The sequence below is a fragment of the Macrotis lagotis genome, chromosome 8 (assembly GCF_037893015.1).
Source record: "Macrotis lagotis isolate mMagLag1 chromosome 8, bilby.v1.9.chrom.fasta, whole genome shotgun sequence".
NCBI classification, from domain to species: Eukaryota; Metazoa; Chordata; class Mammalia; order Peramelemorphia; family Peramelidae; genus Macrotis; species Macrotis lagotis.
The window spans coordinates 13,750,506-13,775,784 of record NC_133665.1 but is presented as its reverse complement, the minus strand read 5'-3'; the positions used below and the strand labels follow the sequence as shown (position 1 = coordinate 13,775,784).

The 25,279-nt window shown below is 35.8% G+C and overlaps 1 protein-coding gene across 8 annotated transcripts in view; it reads right to left on the bottom strand.

The window, feature by feature from the left end:
• Window positions 1-4,813: 4,813 nt before the first annotated feature.
• CLEC16A (C-type lectin domain containing 16A) overlaps window positions 4,814-25,279 on the bottom strand; it is a 254,369-nt gene continuing 233,903 nt past the window's right edge. For 6 of the 8 annotated variants that reach the window (XM_074196407.1, XM_074196403.1, XM_074196405.1 and 3 more), the window contains 2 exons: window positions 20,110-20,259; window positions 4,814-9,699 (listed from right to left, as the gene is read on the bottom strand). In XM_074196407.1, the coding sequence (XP_074052508.1) occupies window positions 9,353-9,699; window positions 20,110-20,259 (497 nt within the window). In that variant the 3' untranslated portion in view covers window positions 4,814-9,352. Of the gene's footprint in view, window positions 9,700-13,460; window positions 13,585-19,670; window positions 19,822-20,109; window positions 20,260-25,279 lie in introns of those variants that run through there. The other 2 variants (XM_074196409.1, XM_074196410.1) reach the window with 2 other exon arrangements.

Genomic DNA, 25,279 nt, shown 5'->3' with positions numbered 1-25,279 from the left:
AATGTCTCTCCTGTAGGAAACCTTTCCTATCATAGTTGTAATTATTCCCTCCCTCCTCAATTTACTTTGCATTTACTTATTTGTCAATATGTTGAATTCCTCTAGGATGTAGAAATAATTTAGGTTTTGACTCTGTATTCCTAGCACCTAGAATAGTTTTATATTTAATAATTACTTAAAAAATGTTTAAAGAAAACATCCCCTTCTACATCTTCTCCTAGGATCTTCTGAAATCCCAAATCTAGAATAGAATTTTCAAGCTTTGTTGAAGAGTGAATTTAAAAAACACTTTGTGAACCAAAGTCTCAATTAAGTTGCCCTGCACCTTGAGATAGTCCTGAATGGGAAGGAGAACTGAGCTGCAAAGTTCAGTTAAAATTTCCAACAATAGCTCAAAATCTCTAAAGAAGAGACCCAATTCCAAAACAATGGGAATCCTGCTCCCAGTTCAGTCTGTTACTACTTTAAACTAAATCCACACTTGAGACTTCTTAGTACTCTTAGGGAGGCTTAAAAGTTGGATCTGTACAGGCCAAATTACAGGGAAATGAACAGAGATAAACCAGCTCAGAAGAATGTGAGGAAAGAAGTACCAATGCTGACTCACCATTCACAGGGTGCAGGAATAAGAATGATATAGAAGAATTCAATTCAAACAATATTTTTTTAAAGTGCCCATGTACAAAATATTGGAGACTCCAAGTGCTGGAAGAGACTATTTATTTAGTCTAAACCCTCATTTTACAGATGAGTAAACAAGAGGCATAGATAAAGTGACTTGCCCAACATTACATAATGAATGGCAGAGTCAGAATTTTAGGTTTTGTGACTCATTCATTACTCTTTCCACTATTTTTTATAGCTCCTATTGTTAAGTGGCTCGCATTTTAGAAGAAGTGATTAACCCCATGTACACAAAAAAGGTATATGAGACTATATGATAAAAGGTAAAAGAGATGCAAAATAAATTTAGAATATTTATTTCCAGATGGAGGAATGAAGGCTTCACTAGGTGGAACCTGAGATGTGGCTTGAAGAGAATTTCAACAATTTGCAATATGGAGAGTACACAGGCAAGCATGTACAAACTGGCTTGTACAAAACACATGGGCAGAATAATGTAGGATGCTTGAAACTGGAGAATAGCTATTAATACAGTTTGGCTGGAGTTTGTGAAACAAAAAGTATACAACAAGATTGGAAATTTAGGTTACAATTTTGGAAGGCTTTAACTGCCAGGCTGAAATTTGCATTTTATCAAATATGCAATGGATTGCATCCAATTTTTGAGCAGAAAAATTATATGGTTTAAATCTAATAAAAATAAGGAAGGTTAATATGGCAACTTTGTGAAAAATGGATTAGGAAGGCAAACTCAAGTCAGGGAGAACCATTAAGAGACTATTATAATTGTGCAGGTTTACAGAATGCCAAACTTTTTGATGCTACACCTATCTCAATAGTTTTTGAGCACAACCCTAAATATGAGTCTAATGGGGGACTGGTGCATGTGCAGAGTGCCTCAAGTCTACTTCTATTCTGTAATGTCCCTCACATGAGGAGAGGCTAAGGAGTCCATTTTCAAACAAGAAATGATGACATGGTCTGAAATAATAAGAGCTAATAATTTAGTGTTATGTGCCAGGTACTATGTTAAGCACTTTAAAGTTATTACCTCATTTGATATAACAATCCTGAAACATTATTATGCTTATTTTACAGATGAGGAAACCGAGGTAGACTTTAAGTGACTTGCCCAGGGTTTCACAAATAATTGTCTGAGGTTGTATTTGAACACAGGGCCTTGATTCCTGGTTCCACCTTGTTGGAAGTCTTGGGACAGACTTGGGACACACATATGTTCCATAACTGGTTCTAGTCTGTTCATATGACTAGCAGCTTTTTTAAAAAATGGCTTAACTAGACCTGAGATTATCTATGGTTTATTAATCTCTTTGGTCATGTTATCTTCAGTGGCTTGGTAGATCTTCTGGACCTCTTTTTTTGGGGGGGCGGTTTGCAAGGCAGTAGGGTTAAATGACTTGCCCAAGGTCACACAGCTACATAATTATTAAGTCTCTGAGGCCAGAGTTGAACTCAGGTACTCCTGACTCCAGGGCTGGTGCTCTATCTACTTCACCACCTAGCTGCCCTCTTCTGGAGTTCTTAAACAACAGCATCCAGTGACCGTTAATCTTGCTTAAAGGGAGAGGCCTTGGGCCTTCCCCACCAAGGCTTCCATGTGGTCCTGGGACTAGAGGCCTAGATTCTTTGCTTATCTTGATGTTCTTTCATTTAAGGTGAAGAGAGGATCATCTCAGCATCCCCAGGGAATTGGCCCCAGAGCCCTGAGAAGCAAAGCCTGGTCTACAGTAGAAAAGATGAGGAACTCATCTGGTAGTCACTTTGCAGCTAGGTATGAACTTGATAGGACCACTGTTATGTGGGAACTGTGCTAAGAGAAAGACTACTCTCCAAAGTCTGAGATAGGATGGAGAGAACTACCTCTGAGGTGTTGAGGGAGGCATATGGGGGAATGCTTGTTCTTTTGTTCTGGTTACATCTTTGAAGTAAATATTCCTCTGTAAAAGCTAATTGATAACAAGTGGCCAAATGGAACTGGCACACAAGCCCCTGTTACCTAAGGTGGGGACAGAGATAGTAGGTAGGGGCTCGAGTTGATAGTAGTAGAGAAGATACAAGTCTCCTAAGGTACCCTAGAACTCTGAAGGTAAGGTGGAGTTGGCTTTGTTTTAGGAAACTAAGTCAGAACTACATATCCAAATACATGTATATTTACAAATATATAAACTTCATGTATGGATGACCCCTCTAATAATTTGTACTTTATAAGGTTTATACAAAAATATAAATGAAAGGCTGAAATGTTAGAGTTTATAATTAACAGGGAGGTAGTGGAGTTTATTGAGTATGGGAGTAGTATGGAAGATCTGCACTCTAGGAAACAACTATCAGCAGGGTGGAAAGACTTGAAGCAGGGAAATCAATTAGAAAGATATTAAAAGTCCTGGCAAGAAATGGCAAGGACCTAAAATAGGGTAGTAACTGAATAGAAGAAATAGATGCAAAAGATGCTATGAAGAAAATAATAAAAATTTGGCAATGAGATATGAAGGATGAGGAAAAATGAGGAATTTGAGGTGCCCCCCAGGTGACTAGAAGGATGTCCTATAATAAGGGAGAAATTTGAAAGAGGGATGGGTTTGGGGGAGAAGATGATGAATGAGATCTGCAATGCAAATCATAATCTATCTAAGCCTGTTTATCCCATTTGACTCACCAGTCCCACCCAAAATGTAAGGGATGGTGGATGATGGGGCTCTTACTCACTGGTCACTGCCCCAGATCTGAAATAAGGGGCACTGCAGTCAAAAAGTGATCTGAGAAGAGGGTGGACATAAGGGAAAATCATTACATGGGTTGTTGGGTAGTGGCTGGGTTATAAGTTCCTTGAGAAAAGGATGCCAGGATCAGAAAGAACAAGATGAGAGCAAATCAAAGGAAGGGGAAGAGTCGGGGAGGGATTACCAAAAGATAAGAGGTGTGATTGTGTTAGAAATCTCACCCTCCTGGCAGATAGAGCACCAGCCCTGGAGTCAGGAGTACCTGAGTTCAAATTCGGCCTTGGACACTTAATAATTACCTAGCTGGGTGGCCTTGGGCAAGCCACTTAACCCCATTGCCTTGCAAAAATCTAAAAGAAGGATCTAAAGACCAACATTCAATTTCAGGCTCTGATATTTCCTAGTTGTATAACTAAGTAAATTAACAGTACCCCCTAAACTAGTTTCCTTATTTACTAGATTTAAATTGCCTGAGGGTAAGGATTATCATCTTTAGATGGCTAGCACCTTTCCCAAAGTTTTGAATATAAATCAAATAAATAAATGTTTGAGCAAAACTGAACAATGAAGATTGAGGAAGGAGCACCAGAAGACAGCTTCATAGAAGCTAAGATTAAAATGATGGGTCAAAAAATTAAATGTTGCAGAAAAATTAAGGAAATTAAGAAATTAAATAGGTCATTTGGAAATTTGATATGAGATGGAATTCAGGTTGAGGCAATCATTCTATCCCTAAACCAACCAGATCAGGCTGAATCCACACCACTTCAGACCATTTTCAGCTCAAAGTGAGAGGCCATTAGGTTGTAGGTGGAAGTTTTCTCTGCTTCTGAATTAGTACCTTTCATTCTAAAGGGTTCAAAGTAGCTTTTTAGCTATTTTGTCCCTCTCTGGTTCTAAGCAAGAAAAAAAATGACTAAAAATTGAAGTCTGAAAGCTCTAATGGTCTTAAATAAAGCTAACATCATATCTACCATACTCCATTTTATAACTATCTCTAAAAAGTGATGTAATTCAATCTATGCCCTCTTACTTACCTATACTAGAGATGGAAAATAAATCAGCTCTAAAATATCTTTCTGTTTGCATTTTCAGACCTCCTTCTTAAAAAGAAAAAAATCCACCCCCCCCCCATAAAACAAAACATTTTGCTCTGAACCTAATTGGTAAACTTGAGGTGATACTTGTCTCTGGTCAAGAGCCTGAAACCTAAAAGGATAATTTTTCAAATAATTCCATTTTACCAGCTCCACCCTTCTAAGAAATAATTGATAAAGAATTGCCTGAAGAAAAGGGATGGGTTTCCTCCAATTCTACCCAACCTGGAATGACTCAGCATGATGAGGAACTGATGGGGGACTGGTTCCTAGCCCTCTACCTTCCTGAGGAAGCCTCCTGTTAACACATTAAGAAGCCTCCATTATGACACAGTATAGTAACAGACCAGATTCTCCATAATACCATTTTTATTATCAAGTTAAATTTACAAGGAAGTTCCAGTTTTCATTTCCACCCTCATGCTTAGTACACATGAATTGTGACTCATGCCAGCAAATGCAGGTACTTCCCTAGAATGGGCCACATTTTCAGTAACATCTACTGTACCAAGATTTCCCAAATATGCTCCTTTCCTATATCTAGTATTTACATCTATTATTTAAAGGAACATAATGTATTATTACATTCACTCCAAATATTTAACATGACTTAAATATATTTATTGCCTCTAGAAAAAGATCAGAATTAAATTCTCCCTGTATTTTCATTTTTACAGTGCATCTTCAGAACTATGTGTTATCAAGTATTGTACATCACTTTACTTAAATATGTGCAACCTACTACTTACCTGATCCTTTTTTTTCTTGGTGAATGTTTGCTTATAGTATATAAATGTTTGTCACCCTCTTTGAAAAAAAAAGATGTCCCCCTCCCCCACCCCAATGTCATTGCAGTGAAAAGCAAATAAAATGAGACAATAAAATACAGTGTTTTTAAGTGAAAAGTTAAATGAAATTAGTTTCAATTTCTGCCCTATCTGCAGGAATTAGCTCTACCAAATCTGATTCTCTTTAAATTACATTTCTTTAAAAAGACTATCATTTCACGATATCATAGCCACTAAAACATAAAAGCAACAAGTTTGACATAGGAGTCACTATTGGTATAATAAAAGTCAATTTGATTTGCCAATTTCCCAAAGATGCCCTGAGGCATTTTCCTTTCATTCCCATTCCTTCTCTCCCCATTTCTCTAAAGAACTCAAAGCAATAAAAGCACAGGTCCCTTCACCCAACATGCTTCAGAAGACCATTCAAAAGGAATTTATTACATTTGCTATCAACTTGAGGTTAGGTTTGCTTGTTTTTAGCTACACTTTAAAATTTTACATAATATAATTTGGCTGCACACCAAAGCCTGGAATTAAGCCTAACTCAGGACCTGTGCTACTTAGATTACATGCTCCATGTGGAATTAAATTCAAAGTGTCTAAAGTGACTAACAAACTTATCCTCCTATTTTTGGCAAATTAACTTCTGTTTCCTAGGTCTGGGAACAAAAGAACTGCAATAGGGATGAATTCAGGGCTGTACCTGAATTTCCTTCAAGTGAAAGAAAGTGAGGTTAAAAAGATTTTCTGAACTGAATTTCAAAGATTTGGGTCTAGCAGTCAAACTTCTGAGGGGTCAAATGACAATTTCAGTTTTTCCTAAGACTAATCCAACTGACTGGTGCAAAAAGATCATGAAGATTTGGTCTAACTTAGATTTGGCTACATGCTCAAGTATGGTATTGCATTACTTTGCATTAAAAAAATTCACACTAATTAAAAATGTAAAGTGATGTGGGAAGCAAAGATTCATTTCTATAGCAAGATAGAATCCTTCTTGGCAGCAACTGTGTTAAGTTCTGCCTCCTCAACTTTAACTTCTTGTTTTTGGTGTAAAGTCTGCAACTATTCTTCCAGTTTAAAACAAATGAAATATATTATGGTTCAAAGGGTCCCACAAGTATTCAAATGTTCTATAGAGTATCATTTGGACAGTCTGCAAAAGTTTAGAGTACTAGGATTATTCAAGTTTATTAGAGAAGAATAATCATGCTCACTCCTTTTGGTATGTGCAACATTCTGATGAAATTATGTCCCAAGGTTCTTTAATTTCTATTACTATGCAATCAAATAAGTGAGATAGTTCTTTTAAATATTGCTTTGAGAACTTATTTCTTAATAAAAATCTGGGTTCTAATTTTTTTATTACTTCAAATTGTCTGTTAATAGGGAAGATGGCCTATGATTCCACCAATACTTTGTTAAACAAATATCTTGGGAAGAAAAAAACTGGAGGAAATACTAAGAATGACAAAAACTGCTTAATTCAATCCAACCTTAATTTCTTAGAAGTTATTCCCTGAAAAGAAGGAATTTTGGGCCTTCAATAAAAGGATACAATTTGCATTTGATAAAGAATCAAAACATTACCATCAGTCTCATTACAAATACTTAAGGGTATACTCCACCAGACTGAAAATACTTAAAAATAAAAGCCCCACCCCCATCCCAAGACCAAAGATCCTGTAATTTGCAATTTCTTTCACAGTGCTCTGATAAGGAAACCAGTGAAACCATATTACTTCACTAAATGTGGTTCTATAGAATTTCTGGTATGGACCTCTTTCATTTTTTATTTCTGGTAAAGTATTATTCTTTTTCAATAACAATGGCCTGGGAAAGTAGCTGTGCTTCTCTATTTTCTGTTGCTAGAAAAAAAAAGTGAAAATAATTTCAGAAACAGAAGTTGCATTACTTCTCAGAGGTATACTGGCTTCCAAGAGGGGTAGGAGGGAAACTCCATGTGTATGAAATATATGAAATGTTGCCCTCCCCTGATATATACTCATGCTGCTGTAAGAAGAAAATAAGTAAACACTGAATAATTAGCTGTTTGAAGGGGGAGGGTCACCCATTCCTTTATTCATTTATTTCCATCAATCATCTTTTGCCCTATTCTACCTGCCATTCCTTCCTCTATAGGGAAGCACATGATAACTCCAATATCTATGATTTTTTTTACTGTCTTTGCAAGGGCCTTATTCACTTCTGCTCAAACAGCATGTGTTTATGATTTGTTGTTTTCTTTATCAATATGAGGGTCCATCTGTTGTCATGTTTCTGATTGGAGAGCTGAAGGATGAAACTAAGTGGGAGATCTATTTGGAATGACTTGGTACCCATACTTAATTTTTTTTTTACTTCTTTCTCCACTGTTTACAACTCTTTTAGACCATTTCTATTCCACTGATGTAAAATCTGAATTTTAACAAGTCAGTAGGCTATAGCATAAAACTAGTTTGAAAGATGTTGCAAGGACATTGCTCCTCTAATTGATCATATCTTCAAAGATGTACCTGGGATAGTCTTTGATAATTTCACCAACAGTTCAAAGTCAATAGCAGTATGAAAATAACTATTGACACATATGATGGATAGATTCTTCACCAAAAAAGAAAGTAGTCTTTCGGTTTTACAGTTGAATGGATTGAGATGAATAATATATTAACTATTTGTGAATGGTAAACAATTTTGCTTTGTAAAAAGGTATGTATAATCTTTAGTTACCTTTTAAATATACCATTGTGTTCATCCAAACTAATCATCTACAACAAAATGTGATGCTGAAAGGATGAAAGAGGAGATATAGTCTTATTTTACAGACATTTGTATGATGGTTGAAAAAGGGGAGGGGGAAGAGAACAACTGAGTCAAATCTCCCAAGACTGCAAAAGTCTTGAATGTTATAACCATTGAGATCATTAGCTGGCTCTTGGATTTTTACCTCTGTGAATGAGTGTATAAAACTGATTTTATGGGCAAATTCAGTAGACAAATCTTATTTCATTTGTGTAAAATTTTAGGAAGTCTGTTATGCAGTCCTCATGGTTTTTCCACATTTCTTTCTTTGCCCCATGGAGAGATGGGAATAACTAAAAGGGATGCTCAAAACACAGTTCACATTTGGTTACAGAAAAAAGCCTGAGTAGAAGATTTCTTTGAACTTTTTATCTTTTCAAAAAAGATGTCCTCCGAGAATAAACAGTCCTTGGCTTTGACAAAGAAACATGATATCTTCAAATTCCTTGTCTGTTTGAAAAAAGAAAGTCAGCTTTCTAGGAAGGTGTTTTTTCATTCAATAGGCATGCAGAGTTGGGTTGGTGAGTAATGAAGTCATAAATGTCACTTAAGACAATGTAGCATACCATACCTTCTCTATGGACAGCTCTGCAAAGACAGGTAAGCTCAAGATAAAAAAACAAAACATACTCTTAGCATTATAAGAAACTTCAGGAATGAGGTGGTGGTGGCTTTTCTTTTTTTTAAAATAAATGTTTCTACTCTTGATATCAAATGCTGAAATAAATATTATACCAATGAGACATTACTGTAGTTCATCTTGTATTGAATATCTTTTGAAATGACCTCATCCATTGCTGTTAGATAATTCTGTTGAGTCAACCCAAAATGAACAAAATGAAAACAGAATTACTTCAGCTGAATGGAAACAGTTTTCTGGTGATGAGTTTGACATAGCTACAAGACTTTTTAAATTTTTGTTTTTTGTCTCTTTCAGGACAAGTTTTTTTGTGTCTGAAGTCTAATGAAAAGAATAACAAGACTATCACATAGAAGTTTCTTCTTTTGGCTGCAAATATGGAACAGAATCAGGCAGGTATAATTATGGTAATTTGGAGAAATTCTGTTTTCATCAATTTCTATGATGTCTGGGTCTTTCTTACACACAAGACAAGAAATGTGAATTTGAACAGAAAACTGGGTTTCTTTCATTTCAAGAAACAGAAACAATATTTGTTGGGATAGGCAATGGCCCTGTCTTAAAATTCTGGCTGCTTCAAGAGTATCCTTCACATAGCCACCATTTCATGCCTACAGGTTTGAAGGGGCCACAAATGAAAACAGAGCAAAATCAACTGCATCACTGTTCTGACTGATCTGCTGGCTCATGAAGGGCAATCTCATCCTCTGTCACTTTATAAGTTTCCGTTTGTGTGGAAGACTGAGGGGTGCAGGTAAAAGAGCGGAGGCTGTTTGGGTCAACTGGAGGAACCAGAGTCAAGGATTCCACACTTAGTGCATCTGTAGTGTCATCAGAAATGAGAGAGATGGTGGGTTGCTGGGCAGGAATCAGGCTGGGGGACAGGTTTGCTGTTTCCACTTCTGAACCCTTTCCAAGGCTCTTACTTGACTTACTGGAGATTTCATTAACAATCACCACTTGATCAGGAAAGCTCAGCTGGAGCTGCTGGGGTGCCATAGAATCATCTAGTAGAGAAAACAAAGACATATTTAACATGATATTATTTTTTTCTAGTTGAGGACCTGAAGACTCTACATTCTCTCTTGAAAATGATTCCCTAAAGATTACTTGAGTCATATGAAAAAATATGCCAAGTAGCCAAATATCTGGCAAGCAACTTGCCTCTAACAATCTTTCTATATGCATACAAATGAGCAAATCAAAATTCTATGTCTAAGGTGCAATACAAATCTGCACTATGACTAGTAAATATTTCTGAATACATAATTATAGGTGGATAATGACATTATAACAACATTGCAGTGCAGAAACATGGATGTGGACATGCTTTATGTGTAGCTGGATCCTGGCAATACCATCCAGAGCACATTAATAAGGAAGCAAACTAGTGCTAATTAACTTACAGATATATTTCAAATCTGTATAATGACCATTTCCAGAAACTAAATTTGTTGAAATTTGCTCAGGGTTGGTGTGGGAGGTCAAACTGTGAAATTACTGGGGGAAAAAAGGTCTAATTCTGGAGAACTTTTCAGTTTATAAAAACCCTGGGCTGTGGTTAGTTTCACACTGTATACAGAAGTGCTGAGTTAGCAATCAGAGAGGGACTTCTAATAGTCAAACTCCATTACTAGAGTGATCATTCTCCACTGGGACTATGGAAGAGAGCCATTTCAGGGGAAAGGAGAGGCTTTCCACCTAATGAAGTTATTTTAGGAGCTGCAATTTCTTTTTTGGTACTTTTTGGTACTTTTTCAAAATGTTGATTAAATTATAGACAAATTACCTATTTGCCTTCCAATGAGTGATGTGTATATATATATATATATATATATATATATATATATATATATATATACACATACTCTCAATAAGGCTGGAATTCATTTTAAATACATCTTCTAAGATGCCTGATGATGGTAACTTAAAAAACTATTATAATGATGCAGACATTCTGCTAGGAGAAATAATTTTTATTTAAATAGATCTTCATTTTGTGGATACCATTTAATTACAATGGCCATCAGTAGAAGACCCATTAATGAGTTTTAGTTCTGATGATACACTGGGATCTTCCTGATGATTGCAAATGGGGTTAAGTGGCTTGCCCAAGGCCACACAGCTAGGTAATTATTAAGTGTCTGAGACTGGATTTGAACTCAGGTACTGGTGACTCCAGGGCCGGTGCTTTATCCACTGTGCCACCTAGCCGCCCCGATTCCTGTTAGTTTTAATCAAACAAAACTAAAACAAAATAAAAGCAAAAACTAAAGCTCTAGAAAAGGACAGAAAACAAAATTGTGTACAGAATGGAAACAGGAAAATCCTGATTAATGCTCCTCATTTCAAAGAGAAAAAAATAAATATAAATTTATTTCTGGATGTACAAATATACATTTCTTCTTTTTTTTTTATGTTTTTGTAAGGCAATGGGGTTAAGTGGCTTGCCCAAGACCACATAGCTAGGTAATTATTAAGTGTCTGAGGCAGGATCTGAACTCAGGTACTCCTGACTCCAGGGCTGGTGCTTTATTCACTATGCCACCTAGCCACCCCAATACATTTCTTCTAATAAGACTACTAATCAAAGTGTGCTCACAACTTGATTCTTTTTTAAGTTTAGTCTTAAAAAAAAAAAGGAAAAATAAGTCTCTTGACTTTAGATTTTTATCCTAAGTAGATTCAAGAGGCAGTGGGGCAGTGATTAACAACAATAGAAAAAGTGATTCAAAGCAAAAAATCAGATCAAGAAATGCTGAGTAAACACAGAACATGAATTCTGTTCATTTCAATTAACTCATTTTATTTGGAAAGAGGGATTTATGGTGGTTCCTTGATATGAAATATCTAGGTATATATTCCAAGCTAGTATAGGTGTACCAACTCTTCATTTCATTTTATTTCCTTCTATTTCAGGCTAATTTTCTCCTGCAGTAAATACGAAGGCTAATATATGTATAATTCAGGGCTGATAAAGCAGTTTGCAAATGACAAAGAGTCAAACTACGCATTTAGGTAAACTCAATAGCATATTGCATGTACCCTTCACAGGTGAATGTCTCAAAATTCTTTTTCAATGGTTTTCCACTTGTTGAATTTTGTGTTTTAATGTAGCTTTTAGTTATACAGAAGAAAGCTACTTAAATGTGGCAAATATCACAGAGAAGATTTTTGAATAGTCATAAAGGGAGGGTCTTTGGTGATAGGAACAATGAACAATCTTAGAAATTTGCAACAAGAAATGTAATCGTATTGTAAAAACCAGCTTAATCTGGAAACTATAATTTAGGTTTTTTTTAACCTAAAAAAATCATTTCAGTAATTTTTCAAAGAAATATTTTTTTTATTCTTCCCTTCCTATTTTTAAACCAAATACCTTCTTGATTGTGATATAATTTACTAATGCAAGGGCAAAGTAGAAGAGGAGACCTTTGTTATATTTTTGTAAAGGAGAATGAGACCTAAATAGGGAATAATTTTCCTGTCATATAAATATATGAAGGTCACTTCTGTAATTACTGCTCCATTCGAATATTCCTGACAGCCAGTCACCATGATGGCTTAAGGCTTTTTCCTCAGGCTAACAAATATTAGGATTATGTCCAAGGAAACACTAAATTTGAGGAAAATACCAACCATACGAGCAAAGGGGTATTGAGGCTAAGGTGTTTAGAAGTCTTAGATAAAGAAATGAATTTTTAATTAGTTTTATCAGGTACTTAGGACCTACATACTACAGATATGCCTCCTATGAACAATTACTAAATGCATGTTGCCTGAAGGTCTGGAATAAAAGACTTTGATTTATTGTCTTATGACAGAAAGACACAGAGTAAAGTTACATAAAGTAAATCAAGAAAACTGCAAAGTAAGCAAGAGTGAAAAACCCAAAGGGAAAAAGCTTTTAAATGAAAGGAAGTCAAAATACTACCAACAGACAAAAGAAATCATAAACTACTAGAACACAACTTAGAAACCAAAGAAGAAATGTAATTTGCAAAAGTTAAAATGTTTAAATCCACAACAAAAGCATTAGCAAAGATTCTTGTCAATGGTCCATAATCAATCTAAATGTCTAGTATTATGTGAAAAGGGGAAAATGATAAGCATATTAATATTTATAAGAGAAATTATTGTTGTGGTAGACTCTTGCTATTTTAATTATATTTATTACTTCAAGTAGTATCAAAAAAAGTTCCATAATAACATTTGGCTACTTGATTAATTCTTCATTTTCTTTATCCCTTGACTTTCCCTTCTCCCAACCCAAAACTTCAAAATAAAACCTCCACTCCAAACTTGAATTGGGGTAACCCTGAAGAAATTCCATTTGGAAATTTGTCTCTATTTCACAGCACGTGGAATAAGCCTGCTGGTGGATAAGTTGTGCCAATCTTGACTTTGACATTGTATTTCATAGAAATGGGCATCATTCCAGGTCTGCACAAATTTGGCTTAGAACTGAGCTTGAAGTATCTTATTGTTCTCTAAGTATTTTATCCTCCAACTAGACAAGAGCCAAAAAGATAATTTGAAGAAAAGTTTCTACATGAAAGCTTATAAAGAGTCAATTATGATGAATTGTATTGAAGTTTTAGAATGATGGTCTTAAGTCACATAGACAAATGCTTTCAAAGTTCTGCTGGTTGATGCTTTTTTAGACAGTGTGCCCCACCTGTTCCTGATCGAGTCATGGTTGTTAGTATGAAAATACAGCAAGGCTTTTAAAGGCTGTGAGCTTGTGAAGTCTAATGGAGGAACCTGCCTGAATTGATTTTGCGTGAGTTGCCGTGGCAGCTGCTGCTTGAAGACCTAAACCCAGTGTCCACCATGACTGTCAGCCTCCGACAGACTGAACACTCGCCGTCGTCCTTTCCTGCCAGACCTTACTAAAGGAAAACACAGCGACAGATCATAGGAAGCCTTTAACAATGGAACAGAGAAAAAGGGAAGTGGGAATGGACACAGGATAAATGCTACAATACCAACAACAAAACAGTAAGAGATGCCGTGTAACATTTGCTTATAACCGCTGGGGTCTACTGCTATTTATGACATCATGCTTAAGCGTGCAAACTAGGCTAAAGCTACTGAAGAGCAAAATGGCATCTAAGAAGGAACATCTCCCCCTCCAATAATATTTCTCAAAAGTAAAGATAATGAAGCATCAGGCCTGTTGGAAAGGAAACAAGATTTTGGTTCAACAATATCCAGCCTAGGTTACTGGATAGTTCAACAGTTTCAAGAATAAAACATCAGGATTTTAGATGTGAATCAGCAGTTAAGAAATGATAGTTTTATATAAGGGAAGGAGTGGGGAGGTGGAGTTAAGGGAGTGGAGGGGAAGGTGTAAGGGAGGGGCCAGTCACATCAACTAAGTGAAACAAGCATATTTTTGACACTGATTAATGAAGCAGAAGTCCATCAGTGCCCCATTAAGAAAGGGATGACACTGTTCTCTGATGAGTGTCAGAGCCAGAGGACAGAGTTTATATGAAGGCCTTTAGGTATTACAGAAGACTAACTTAATAAAATGTAAGGGCTGGAAGGAGATCACCTTAGAGATCACCTAGTGCAACCCCTTCATTGACTCAGATGTGTGAAGTGATTTGCCCCAGATGACAGAGTTTGTTAGCAGCAAAGTAAGGATTAGAATTGAGATTGTCTCTTAGTCTGAGTTCTTTCTAGTTTACATAATGTTTATGGGTACCAGCATTCCCTTAAAGAATACTCAAATTAATATCTTTTTAAAAGGCCAAAATACTTCAACACGAATGGTCTATAGGGAAATATTGTGCTATTCTAATTGTTTTACAAGAAAAGGTTAGTGACATATCTTGTGGCAAAGGAAAATTTCATCTCCTTTGAAAGAAAAAGACTAAGATTTTGAACCTTAAATTAATGAAATTAAGAACTGTGAAAAGAAGGATTCTTTATCTGGGTGATTTGTACTTAAAAATGAAATGAAATTATATTCATCTTCACTTAGCAGTAAGTAGTCTGAGTTTTTGTTATTTTTTAAATGAAAATTTGGACTATATTGAAACTGAGTCCCATTGTATGGATAGAGAAACCATAGACAGTCTGCAGGCATATGTCTACCAAGAATAGCCAGTGCTAACTGTCTATATTAAGTCAAAATCATTCCAATATATAACTTTTTTTTAAAGGATTAGTTCTTTCTTCCTATGTCCATGTCATTCCTTTCATTATTTTTTTTCCTATGAAAACTTGGAGAAATTCAAATGAAGTTGCATTTTGTAGCTTGACATCTTTAAAATGAACATAAGCTACACTCCATAAACTATTTCAGTTTCATTATAAAATAGACTTCTCCCTCACACCACTAAGTACCACATCTAAAAACACATTTAAAAAAAATCTCAAAATATCAGAAGTTACAGGTACAGCTTGAACAGTTAGAGAAACCAAAATGTTTTACAGAATGCTAAGCCAAATCACAAATACTAACAAAAGAAAAAAACCCAGTGAAGTAACTTAAGTATATTTCTAAAGGCTTTATATTTATTTCTGCTATTAGGTCAGTTTCCTTCTTTCTCACTCTATCATGTTTGCTACTTAGGTTTCTCACTTGTAAAAAGGGAAAGATACATTGAATTCCATACTTGTCTAAAAAGGAATCAAATTAAAGACTAGTAGACTACTTATATTAGGTCTGTTACGGACATGATTCTTGGCTTTCTGTTTCTCTAATAGTCAAAATATTTAATTTCTTGAATAAGAAAATGTTTTGCTAACCACTGACTTTTTTTTTTTTAGGGATCTCAAAGCACTCAGTTTAAAAGGCATGGAAATGATAAGATAATATTATCTTGGTCAATTGCCTTTTTTTTTTTTAGGTTTTTGCAAGGCAAATGGGGTTAAGTGGCTTGCCCAAGGCCACATAGCTAGGTAATTATTAAGTGTCTGAGACCGGATTTGAACCCAGGTACTCCTGACTCCAGGGCCGGTGCTTTATCCACTGTGCCACCTAGCCGCCCCTCAATTGCTTTTAACATATAAAAATTTTATAATTAGATTCTTTGATCCTAAACAGTTGTTTCAGTGTTTAATCCTTCTAAGAAGAAGTAACTTCTATCTCCTAATTTCATTTTAACATTAGCTTCCCTTAAATGAGGAAATATTCAATATTATATACAATATCACTCTATGATGTAATAAAAAAATGAAACTGAAAAGATTGCTATTGGACTAAAGGAATATAAAAGTTGAAAGGACAATTTTCCAAAAGAAATTTTTCTTTAGCTCTAAATACTGAACTTAGGAATTGGCAAACCACCAGTTTATTCACAGAAGATGACATGAATAAGTCCCAATATATCTCAAGCAGGAATTTTCAACCTTTTCAGTTTCTGAAACTCTTTTTAAGACTAAAGAATCACATGGACCATTCATTAAGCATTTTTTTTAAAGAGGAAAGGAGAATACATGACCACAACAATACATTATTCTGAGAACAGAAAAACAGCAAATAACATGACCAAGGTGGGCTAAAGGAGAGTGACACTGTATGAGAGCAAACATTAGAAGGCAGACATCAAAGTTTCTAAAATCATAATGTGTAGAAAAGGATGAAAAATGAACTTATTTTCCAAATCCTAAAATTCTAGAGCAAGTGGTCCCCTATAAAGTTTGAAGGAATTAAATTTAGGCTATCCTCCCAAAAGTACTACTTCAAACAGCAAACAGTAGAGGTAAAAAAAAAATATGTCAGAAATGTATAATCAGTAGTGACAAATTGATAATGGGTTATCAGATAATTCTGAATCTTTGAGGTTGAGCAATGGCAATCATATACTTTCATAACACATGCTTTGGTCATAAATAGATAGGACCATGAGTTTTATTCGTGGAGGCATTTGGTACACTATATTTGTGGAATTTTTGCTTAAGATTATCAATAACATTAATGCCTTCTAAATTTTTTAGTGTCTTTAAATCTACAATGAAAAAATATACTTTGAAAACTTCACTAAATGTCATTCTTTTGTGCTAAACCTAAATGGAAAACCACTTGAGGGATTACTGATGGTCATTGTCACTAACATAAAGCTGATTTTCAACTTGAAGAGATAATGATGAATGATGACCCTGATTATTTTCTATGTGTATAGTTCAACTGTAAGGGACTGTTCAAGAGAAGGATATATGTATGAATAACCAGCATCCTGTTTGGGACACCACTGAAATGAACAATCCTAAAACATCTTATAAGATTTTCAAGATCAGGGAAATCTAGTTCGATAATTCAGTAAGTGCTTTGAGTATAACAAGCAAATGTTCAACACAAATGGAAGGTTACTGACTCTAGGAGGCTACATAAACAGCAACAAAATCCATCTGATTCAGCACTGCTGCCCTCAAAAACCTTTCCAACAGCAACATTGTCTGGGTAGAGCATTTTTCTACTCTAGAAAATGATTCTAGTAAATGATGGACTGGTAGGGTTGACTGAGGTGGCGCTCTATTTGGTTTGTTACAAACTAGGTCTGACTAACAATGTTGAGAAAATCACAAAACTCTTCTTCAGAGGGTAGAAAGTATGGTGGCAAAGTGTTGTCATAGCTGTGGCTAAAGGTCAGAAAGCTGTGCCTCTGGCAAGGATCCCAAGGACAAACTCCCTAGAAGCCAATGTGATGTTAAACAACTGGTAGAAGGTCAACTATGCCAAGAACAACTGCTTCTTTCTTTTTGGTTGGTGGCTGTGTATTTCACCTCTGCTGTGGTTCAGCATAATCCAAAGCAGATGTTGGAAACATCTTGCAGAAAAAAAGAGACATCTCTCCCCTCTCCCCATCTACATAAAGAATCTGGAAAACCAATACCCTATTTTCTAAATATAATTGAATATACCACAAGTTTAGGCCAGAACTTCTACATCTTAACACAAATGTAGGCTTTCAACTTGAGTTGTTGCCAGATTTCAGGATTAAGTTTTTACCTAATTCAGAAATAGTCTGGCTCCCTTGAATTAATTTACTTACTTTACAGAGCTGCTATATGCACAACATTTTGTAATCCATGAGGTGACTTCTAAACAGGAGCTACCTGCTATTCTTTGCTCCTGTGCTTCCAGTGATCACTGGAGAGTGAGTGGCCTGCCTGCCACCTGCCACTCTTCATCATGTGGGTGAGACACTGCCAATTTGGGAGAGTTAAGCAGACAGGCTTACTTCATGCACTTGCACTGTCAGGCCACAAAAAAATGGTGACAGACAAGATTTCTTCCAGAATCAGTGGGATGCACAGAATTAAAGTACAGACTTACAATGTTATGACCATCACTTACTGACTCAGCACTAAACTAGCAGAACTGTTCAGTTCCTTTCACTGTCAGTTAGCTTATTAGTTCCTTACTTTCTAACATGAGAAAACATGCCATTGACATTATATGCAGAAGTAAAAAGATATGAGGGTCAAGGGGCTGGGAAAGACTGAGGAAAAAACAATGCTGGGCATCTGAGGGAAGAGGTGAAACATACATGCTATGGTTAAGTTGAACATTTTATATATTCTGAAACATAATAAAATATTACATTTTTTTTTGCAAGGCAATGGGGTTAAGTGGCTTGCCCAAGGCCACAAAGCTAGGTAATTATTGTCTGAGGCCGCATTTGAACTCAGGTACTCCTGACTCCAGGGCTGGTGCTCTATCCCCTGCACCGCCTAGCTGCCTCCTAAATATTACATATTTTAATAGACTTGAGAGAGTTTAGTAGCAAAAGATCATTCATTGAGTTTGGGGGTTCTTAACTATTTTTTTATGTCACAGCCCCCTCAGCAGTTTGTTGAAACCTACTTCTCAGAATTAGTCTTTAAATGTATAAACTAAATATATCGGATAACAAAGGAAATCAATTATATTGAAATACAGTCATCAAAATAATAAAAATTTAAAAAAGAAACAGTTCATTAAAAATTAACTCCAGGTTAAGAACCTTAATAATTCAAACTACTTTTATAAAATATTATATATATATATGTATTAGAAAGAGTTTTCTATTTGCAGTATAATTATATTTATACATTTGAATATATTAAAAATAAACAGACTATAGTATGTCTGTGAAAATAAAATACTATAATTCTAATATAAAAAGAAAGCATTATTATAAAGCTTTACAAAGCCTAAGGTCTGTCTTTGGATTCTTGATAAAATCAACAAATTTCTAAGATATAAGTAGAGAAAACCTGGCAACATCAGGGTTTTAGAGTCCATGGATGTTCTCAAAAGACGGTCAGTCACCTCAATTTTCAAGACCAAATTGGGCCAGGAGGGATCAGGTGCTGAATGGAAGAATATCTAAGTGAAATGGCTTCAAGTATGACCTTCCTGCTTGGCCCTACACTTCAATTCCCAGCAGCTCTCTCAGGCTTATGAATGTCAATAGAAGATCAAGGTAATGGATGCTCGGTAAATGCTGTGTGAGGGACTCTTGACAGGATAGAGATACTATGAGCCAAACAAATGGTTGAATGAAAAATCATGGCACATTAACTCTTTACTGAGGTTCTGAAAACTTAAAACAATTTTAGAGAGATAAATCTAGAAACATTAATACATCATTTTCCTAAACACAAAAAATGCAGCAAACTCATGTGGCTAGACATGAAAATGCTATAGAGAGAAGACATCTTCACTGTCCCAACAGTGAAACACAGCTTAGAATTTTGTCAAATCTATTTCATTAGGATAACTAATAGCAAGTAACTCAGAGTCTAAACAAGCTGCATGGTGTCTCTGGGATATAATTCTTTGGTGATGATGGTGTTAAGTCATCAACTATAATATAAGTTTAATAATAAATATATTATATTATAATATATAATAATAATAAATATAACATAAGTTTAAAATTTAAGCACAGTATTTTTAAAACAGAAAATATTTATGGTGAAAAAATTTATCAAAATTCTAAATAAGTGAACTTAATCTACTTTTATCCTTTTAGATCCCCCCCCCCCAAATTTTATAATAATAATTGGGACTAATCAAGGAAGAACAAACCTGACAAACTTCATTTCCCTGGAGCTCTCTAGTCAGTGAAGAGTTGAATATGGTCCAATAATAAGCAGTAGAAAAGATTTAATCAAACTAGGTCAATCTGAAAGCGGGAGCAGGCAAGTCAGCAAGCACCATTCAAATTACCATGAGCAGAAAACAGATCAATGGAAAAAGCAATCTAGAAAGCTAAAACTATATCTTCTAGTGTCTATGATGATGAACACTTCAAGATACCATCTAATCTGGGGATGGGAAGGGTTCAGGGGAGAAGGGCACATTATGTATAAACTGGCCAGTTTCCCAAACAAGATTGAAAATCACTGCTTCACGTTTTTCCCCTCCTGGCTGCTACACATCCCTCATCTAGCCCATAAAAAGTAGTCAATACCTGATGGACTTTGTGCTGTGGAAGGAGTGGAAGTGGAGCTGGGTGCAAGGGAGTCACAGCGCCCTGTACTCCCACTCCCACTGGAACTGCCACTGGAAGGAGGAGATGATGAAGAACCATGCTGATTTATACACTGGGCCACAGCAAAACCTGCAAGAGAAGACCCTGAAATTCACAAACTGGGAAAAAAAATCATCCAATTTTAACAGGCAAAAATGGTCTTAAGATGGATGGGTAAGGTTAAAGGATGAGTGTTCATTTCAGCAAATGTACAATTCTACAGGTCAAATAAACAACAAAAACATTAATTATATCAAAAAAAACAATTTCTAAATTTGAACTAGTGGTCCACTTCATTCAAAGAATATTTGCCATAACAAAATTAAAGTGCAATTAAAAAATCTGGACAGTCCTATGAGAGTTTGTTGTTATCGTTTTAACATGCTTTTTTCTTTTTTTGGCAGGGCAATGGGATTAGGTGACTTGCCCAATGTAATGCAGATAGAGAATTATTAAATGTCTGAGACTGGATTTGAACTCAGGTACTCTTGACTCCAGGGTCGGTGCTCTATCCACTACACCAACTAGCTGCCTTTCTCAATATCCTTTTTTTTTAAGGATTTTTTTGCAAGGCAAACGGGGTTAAGTGGCTTGCCCAAAGCCACAGAACTAGGTAATTATTAAGTGTTTGAGGCCGGATTTGAACCCAGGTACTCCTGACTCCAGGGCCGGTGCTTTATCCACTGTGCCACCTAGCCGCTCCAACATCCTTTTTTTTAAAAAAAAATTCTTTTCTTTTTTTTTAGATTTTTTGCAAGGTGAATGGGGTTAAGTGACTTGCCCAAGACTACATAGCTAGGTAATTATTAAGTGTCTGAGGCTAGATTTGAACCCAGGTATTCCTGACTCCAGGTAGCCGCTCCTAAAAAAATAATTTCAAATGAAAACTTCATAAAGCAAAGATTTGGCAGCAAGCGAGAGAAAAGAGATGGTTGATAAGAGGAACGGGAATCAAAAATCTAAGTTCTTGTTGTTGGCTCAGCAATGAATTTAGTAAGTGGGGTGCTCAAATTACTGTTTCAGAACAATCTTAATATATTGTACTTTCTGATGTGTAAAATAATTGCATTGGTGGTAACTCCTTAATGAGGAGAGTTCTAAAGTACTTTACAAATGTGTACCATCATATGGAAGCTTAAAGACATTTATAGGATACACACAAACCATAGGAATGAACAAGGATTGAGGACTTGCCCTGCTGATGAGTTTTCAGAGATTCACTAACCTGGTTAATTTTTCCCCCAAATGCTTCTTGGGGTACAAAGAAAGATTTCTATCAAAAACCATAAAAAAAATAGCTGCAGAAAACTCTTCATAACAAGTGTGAAATTTGGAATTTTAGCAGATCTAATGTTTTCCTTGGCTTGTTACTTTCACACAGCCTAAATAAAATCAATACTTGATCCTTCCCTTTTAGTTGGGATATACTTTTATGCATGAATTAAGTGCTTGTTTTCTTAAAAACAATAGCTTTCAGTTAAGTGAATGTAGTAAATACAAATAGTAAATCTCATATGTGGAAAAAGTAATTTGTAAAGAAACAGAACATGAATGATCATCTGTGGGTAACAAACAAGCTTTTATTTAGATTCCTAACAATTTCAAAGTTCACTTTAATGACATCAAACGGCTCAACTCTTAATTTGGTATATGACACTAAAGCAAGAACATTATCAGTAGTCACCAGCACTTCTTCATATGATAACTATGCAGGAGCCTTTTGTTTTCCCTTCTGCCTACCAGACCATTCTCCTTGTTATGTTTACCTTGTTCAGTCCTATTCATTCTCCAGGGTTGGCCTCCTCCATAAAGTCAGACTTTTCTAACGATTTTGTACCACAGTGACCTTTTTCTTTTCTGGACTTACAGCACTAACTATTAGAACCATTTTTAGCACACTTAATACATTTGTTCATATGTATGTGTCCTGATCCCATCACTGCAATGTAAACTTGTGGTGGGAAGGGATCATATGACTTTCTTTTCCTTTACATACTCCTTAGCTCTGGCTTGGTGCTATACTTGACTGTATTGAGAACAAATCTTGCTCACATTCTTAATATGGCTGAACATATCAATAACAAATAAAGCAGGAAAAATTTTACAATACCTTCACAGACTGACAGTGAAAATTATAAAAAAAAATTGACCAATAGTCAGCAATAGCTAAATCATGCAGAGAATTAGTTAATGGACCTGGAGTCTGAATGACCTGAGTTCATATCCAACCTCAGACACTTATTAGCTGTGTGATCTTGGGCAAGTCACTTAACACTGTTTGCCTCAGTTTCTTCAAGTATAAAATGAGCTGGAGAAGAAAATTGCAAACCATTTCTGTATCATTGCCAAGAAAACCCCAAAGGGGGTTACAAAGAGTTGGACATGACTGAAATGACTGAAAAACAAGCTATATTTAATCCTAAAAAATATGTTTCAAGAAAGTTTGTAGAACTTAATTATAAGCATTTATGAAATGTTTATCAAATGTCTACCAATATCTCCTTCTACCTTTTACCTCCTTCCCATTGTTTATGTGAGGCTAAAGAAGTTTATTATGATTGTATAGAGATTTGATAACAATGACGAAGTGCAACAAATATTTAAGGCATTCTATCATTTGCAAATGAGAAGGTTGGAGTACACCAGAAGATCAACAACAAAAACAACAGCTAACATTTATACAGTATTTTAAGGTTTACAAAGTTGCTTACATGTATAATCTCATATGATCCTCACAATAATCTAGTGAAGTAGATGTTATTATTGTCCCTATTTTCAGACGAGGTAACTGAAGCTAAGAAAATTTAAGTGATTTGTCCAAGATCACACAGCTAATAAGTGTCTGAGGTTGGATTTGAATTCAGATCTTCTTGATGCTCAGTCTAGCACTCTATCCATCTAGCTTCCTAATTGTTAAGACCAAAAACAATATATTTGGTGAAATTAGCTCAAAAACCAAATGGAAATGAAAATCATATGAAATTGTTATAAATAAGTGGTATCACATTCAAATAGAAAGGATCCCTGCTGACAAAATATTGACTTGGAAACTTAATATTGGTTTGTATTGTCAATTTTTATTATTTAACATTTGTTTTGTTAAACATTTTCCAATTATATATTAATTTAGCTCAGACTAGTTGTCCCCATTCAACTCTTCTGGAGTTTGATATCATTTGTATAAATCATCACAACTCAAAGGACAATCCTGGAAATTCAGCATAAAAATGGGTTCCACTAAATCAATATCTGGTAAACATATTGAGATAATGAAACATAGCATTCCAACATTACTACAGAAAGCGCAATTATGATGGGTTGGATACGTTGTTAGAATGCCAAAAAAACTATTTCATGGAGAGCTTATATAGGGCAAGTGCTTACAAGGGGGTCAGAAGAAGCTAGATCAAAACATCCTGAAGGTCTTATTGAAGAATTTTAGAACTGATTGTACAGCATAGGAGACACTGGCACAGGACTGCCCAGCATGGCATGTCCTCATCAGTGAGAGTGCTGCCCTCTATGAGGAAGGCAGAATAGAAGCAGCTCAAAGGAAACATAACGTGTAAGTTTTGAGTATCCACCCCAGATGTTCACATGGACTATTTGTGCCCGATCTGTGGTAGAGCATTCTGAGCTCATATTGGTCTGATCAGCCACAGTCAGACACACCGCAATTTGTCTCAAACATGGTGATGTTGTTTTGGTCTTCTTCAATAATGAAGGAGAACCAACCAATCAAACAACCAACTGACCAAGTATCTGTAAATAGTATTCCTCTCTGATGTGGCTAAACTCTTTCTGGTAAATCCAACAGACTAAGGTGACTAAAACATGTTTAAACTAATTATTCAAAATTCAGGTAAAAGAGAAAAGAGTGAAAATCTTTGTGAAATCAAAGAATTGGGCTCAAAGGATTCTTCTGACACTGAGATCCTAAGTTTTGAAGATTGTATCTCTGGACCCCAAAAACTATCTGCCAAAGACAAAACTGGGAAAATGTTTCTTTTGGTCTAGTCTCAGGAACCTTCTGCATGGCTTCAAGTTCTTTCCCTTAACATTGCTTTCCATCTCAGAGATCTTCCCTTGTATTATAAGTTATAAGCAGAAGCAGCTTCTCTTACATTTCTAGTTGGAGGATACAAAAAGTTACAAAAGCTCTTTCTCATACATTCTTTGATCCTTAGATCCACCCTGCGAATTAAGAGAACTATTATCAGGTTCAATTTATAAGTTGGGAAACTGGAGGGGTGGGGGAGGGAAGAACGAGAAGGAAATAAGCATGTAATAAGCACTGTGTGCTAGACCCGATCCTAAGCACTTTGGAAGGTAGGGCTATTATTCCCCACTTTTTAGTTGAGAAAATTGAGGTAGAGAGGTCAAGTGCCTTGCTCAAAGTCAACCATAACTGATAAGTGTTTGAGGATAGAATTAAGCTCAGGACCACCTGCCTCTTAAGAATGACTGTCCATTATTACTAGACAAAGGCAGCAGAGTTGTAATTTGAAGCTGGGTTTTCTGATTTCTCACCAAATGTTATTTCCAATATGATAGTGCTTTTTTTTTTTAGATTTTTCAAGGCAATGGGGTTAAGTGGCTTGCCCAAGGTCACATGGCTAGGTAATTATTAAGTGTCTGAGGCCAGATTTGAACTCAGGTACTCCTGACTCCAAGGCCAGTGCTCTATCCACTGCGCCACCTAGCCGCCCCTATGATAGTGCTTCTAAAAATGCCCCCCATTAAGCTAAGCAAAAAGGATTTCAGTAAGATGAGATGGGGGAAAAATGCAATTAGAGGTGATAGCTGGTTCCAATATAGAGAGAGAGGAGAAGTTGGGACAAAAATCAGGAAAAGTTGTCCAGCTTCTGAAAAGGTGGTAACCTTTGTTGCGTGAAAAGTGCTCCCTGAGGTTGTAGGGTAATCTGAGTTATAGTGAAAAAAAATGATTTCCGAGTGCTGTGAGTAAATGAAAATTGTTAAATTTAGAAAGGTAGGCTGCAGCCAGGCTGGGGAAGTCTTAAATACCAGGTTTAGCAGTTTGTGATTTCTTATTCCTCAGGTAAAAGAGTCATTGAAGGCTTTGGAGTTGGGAAGTAACATGCTGAGACCT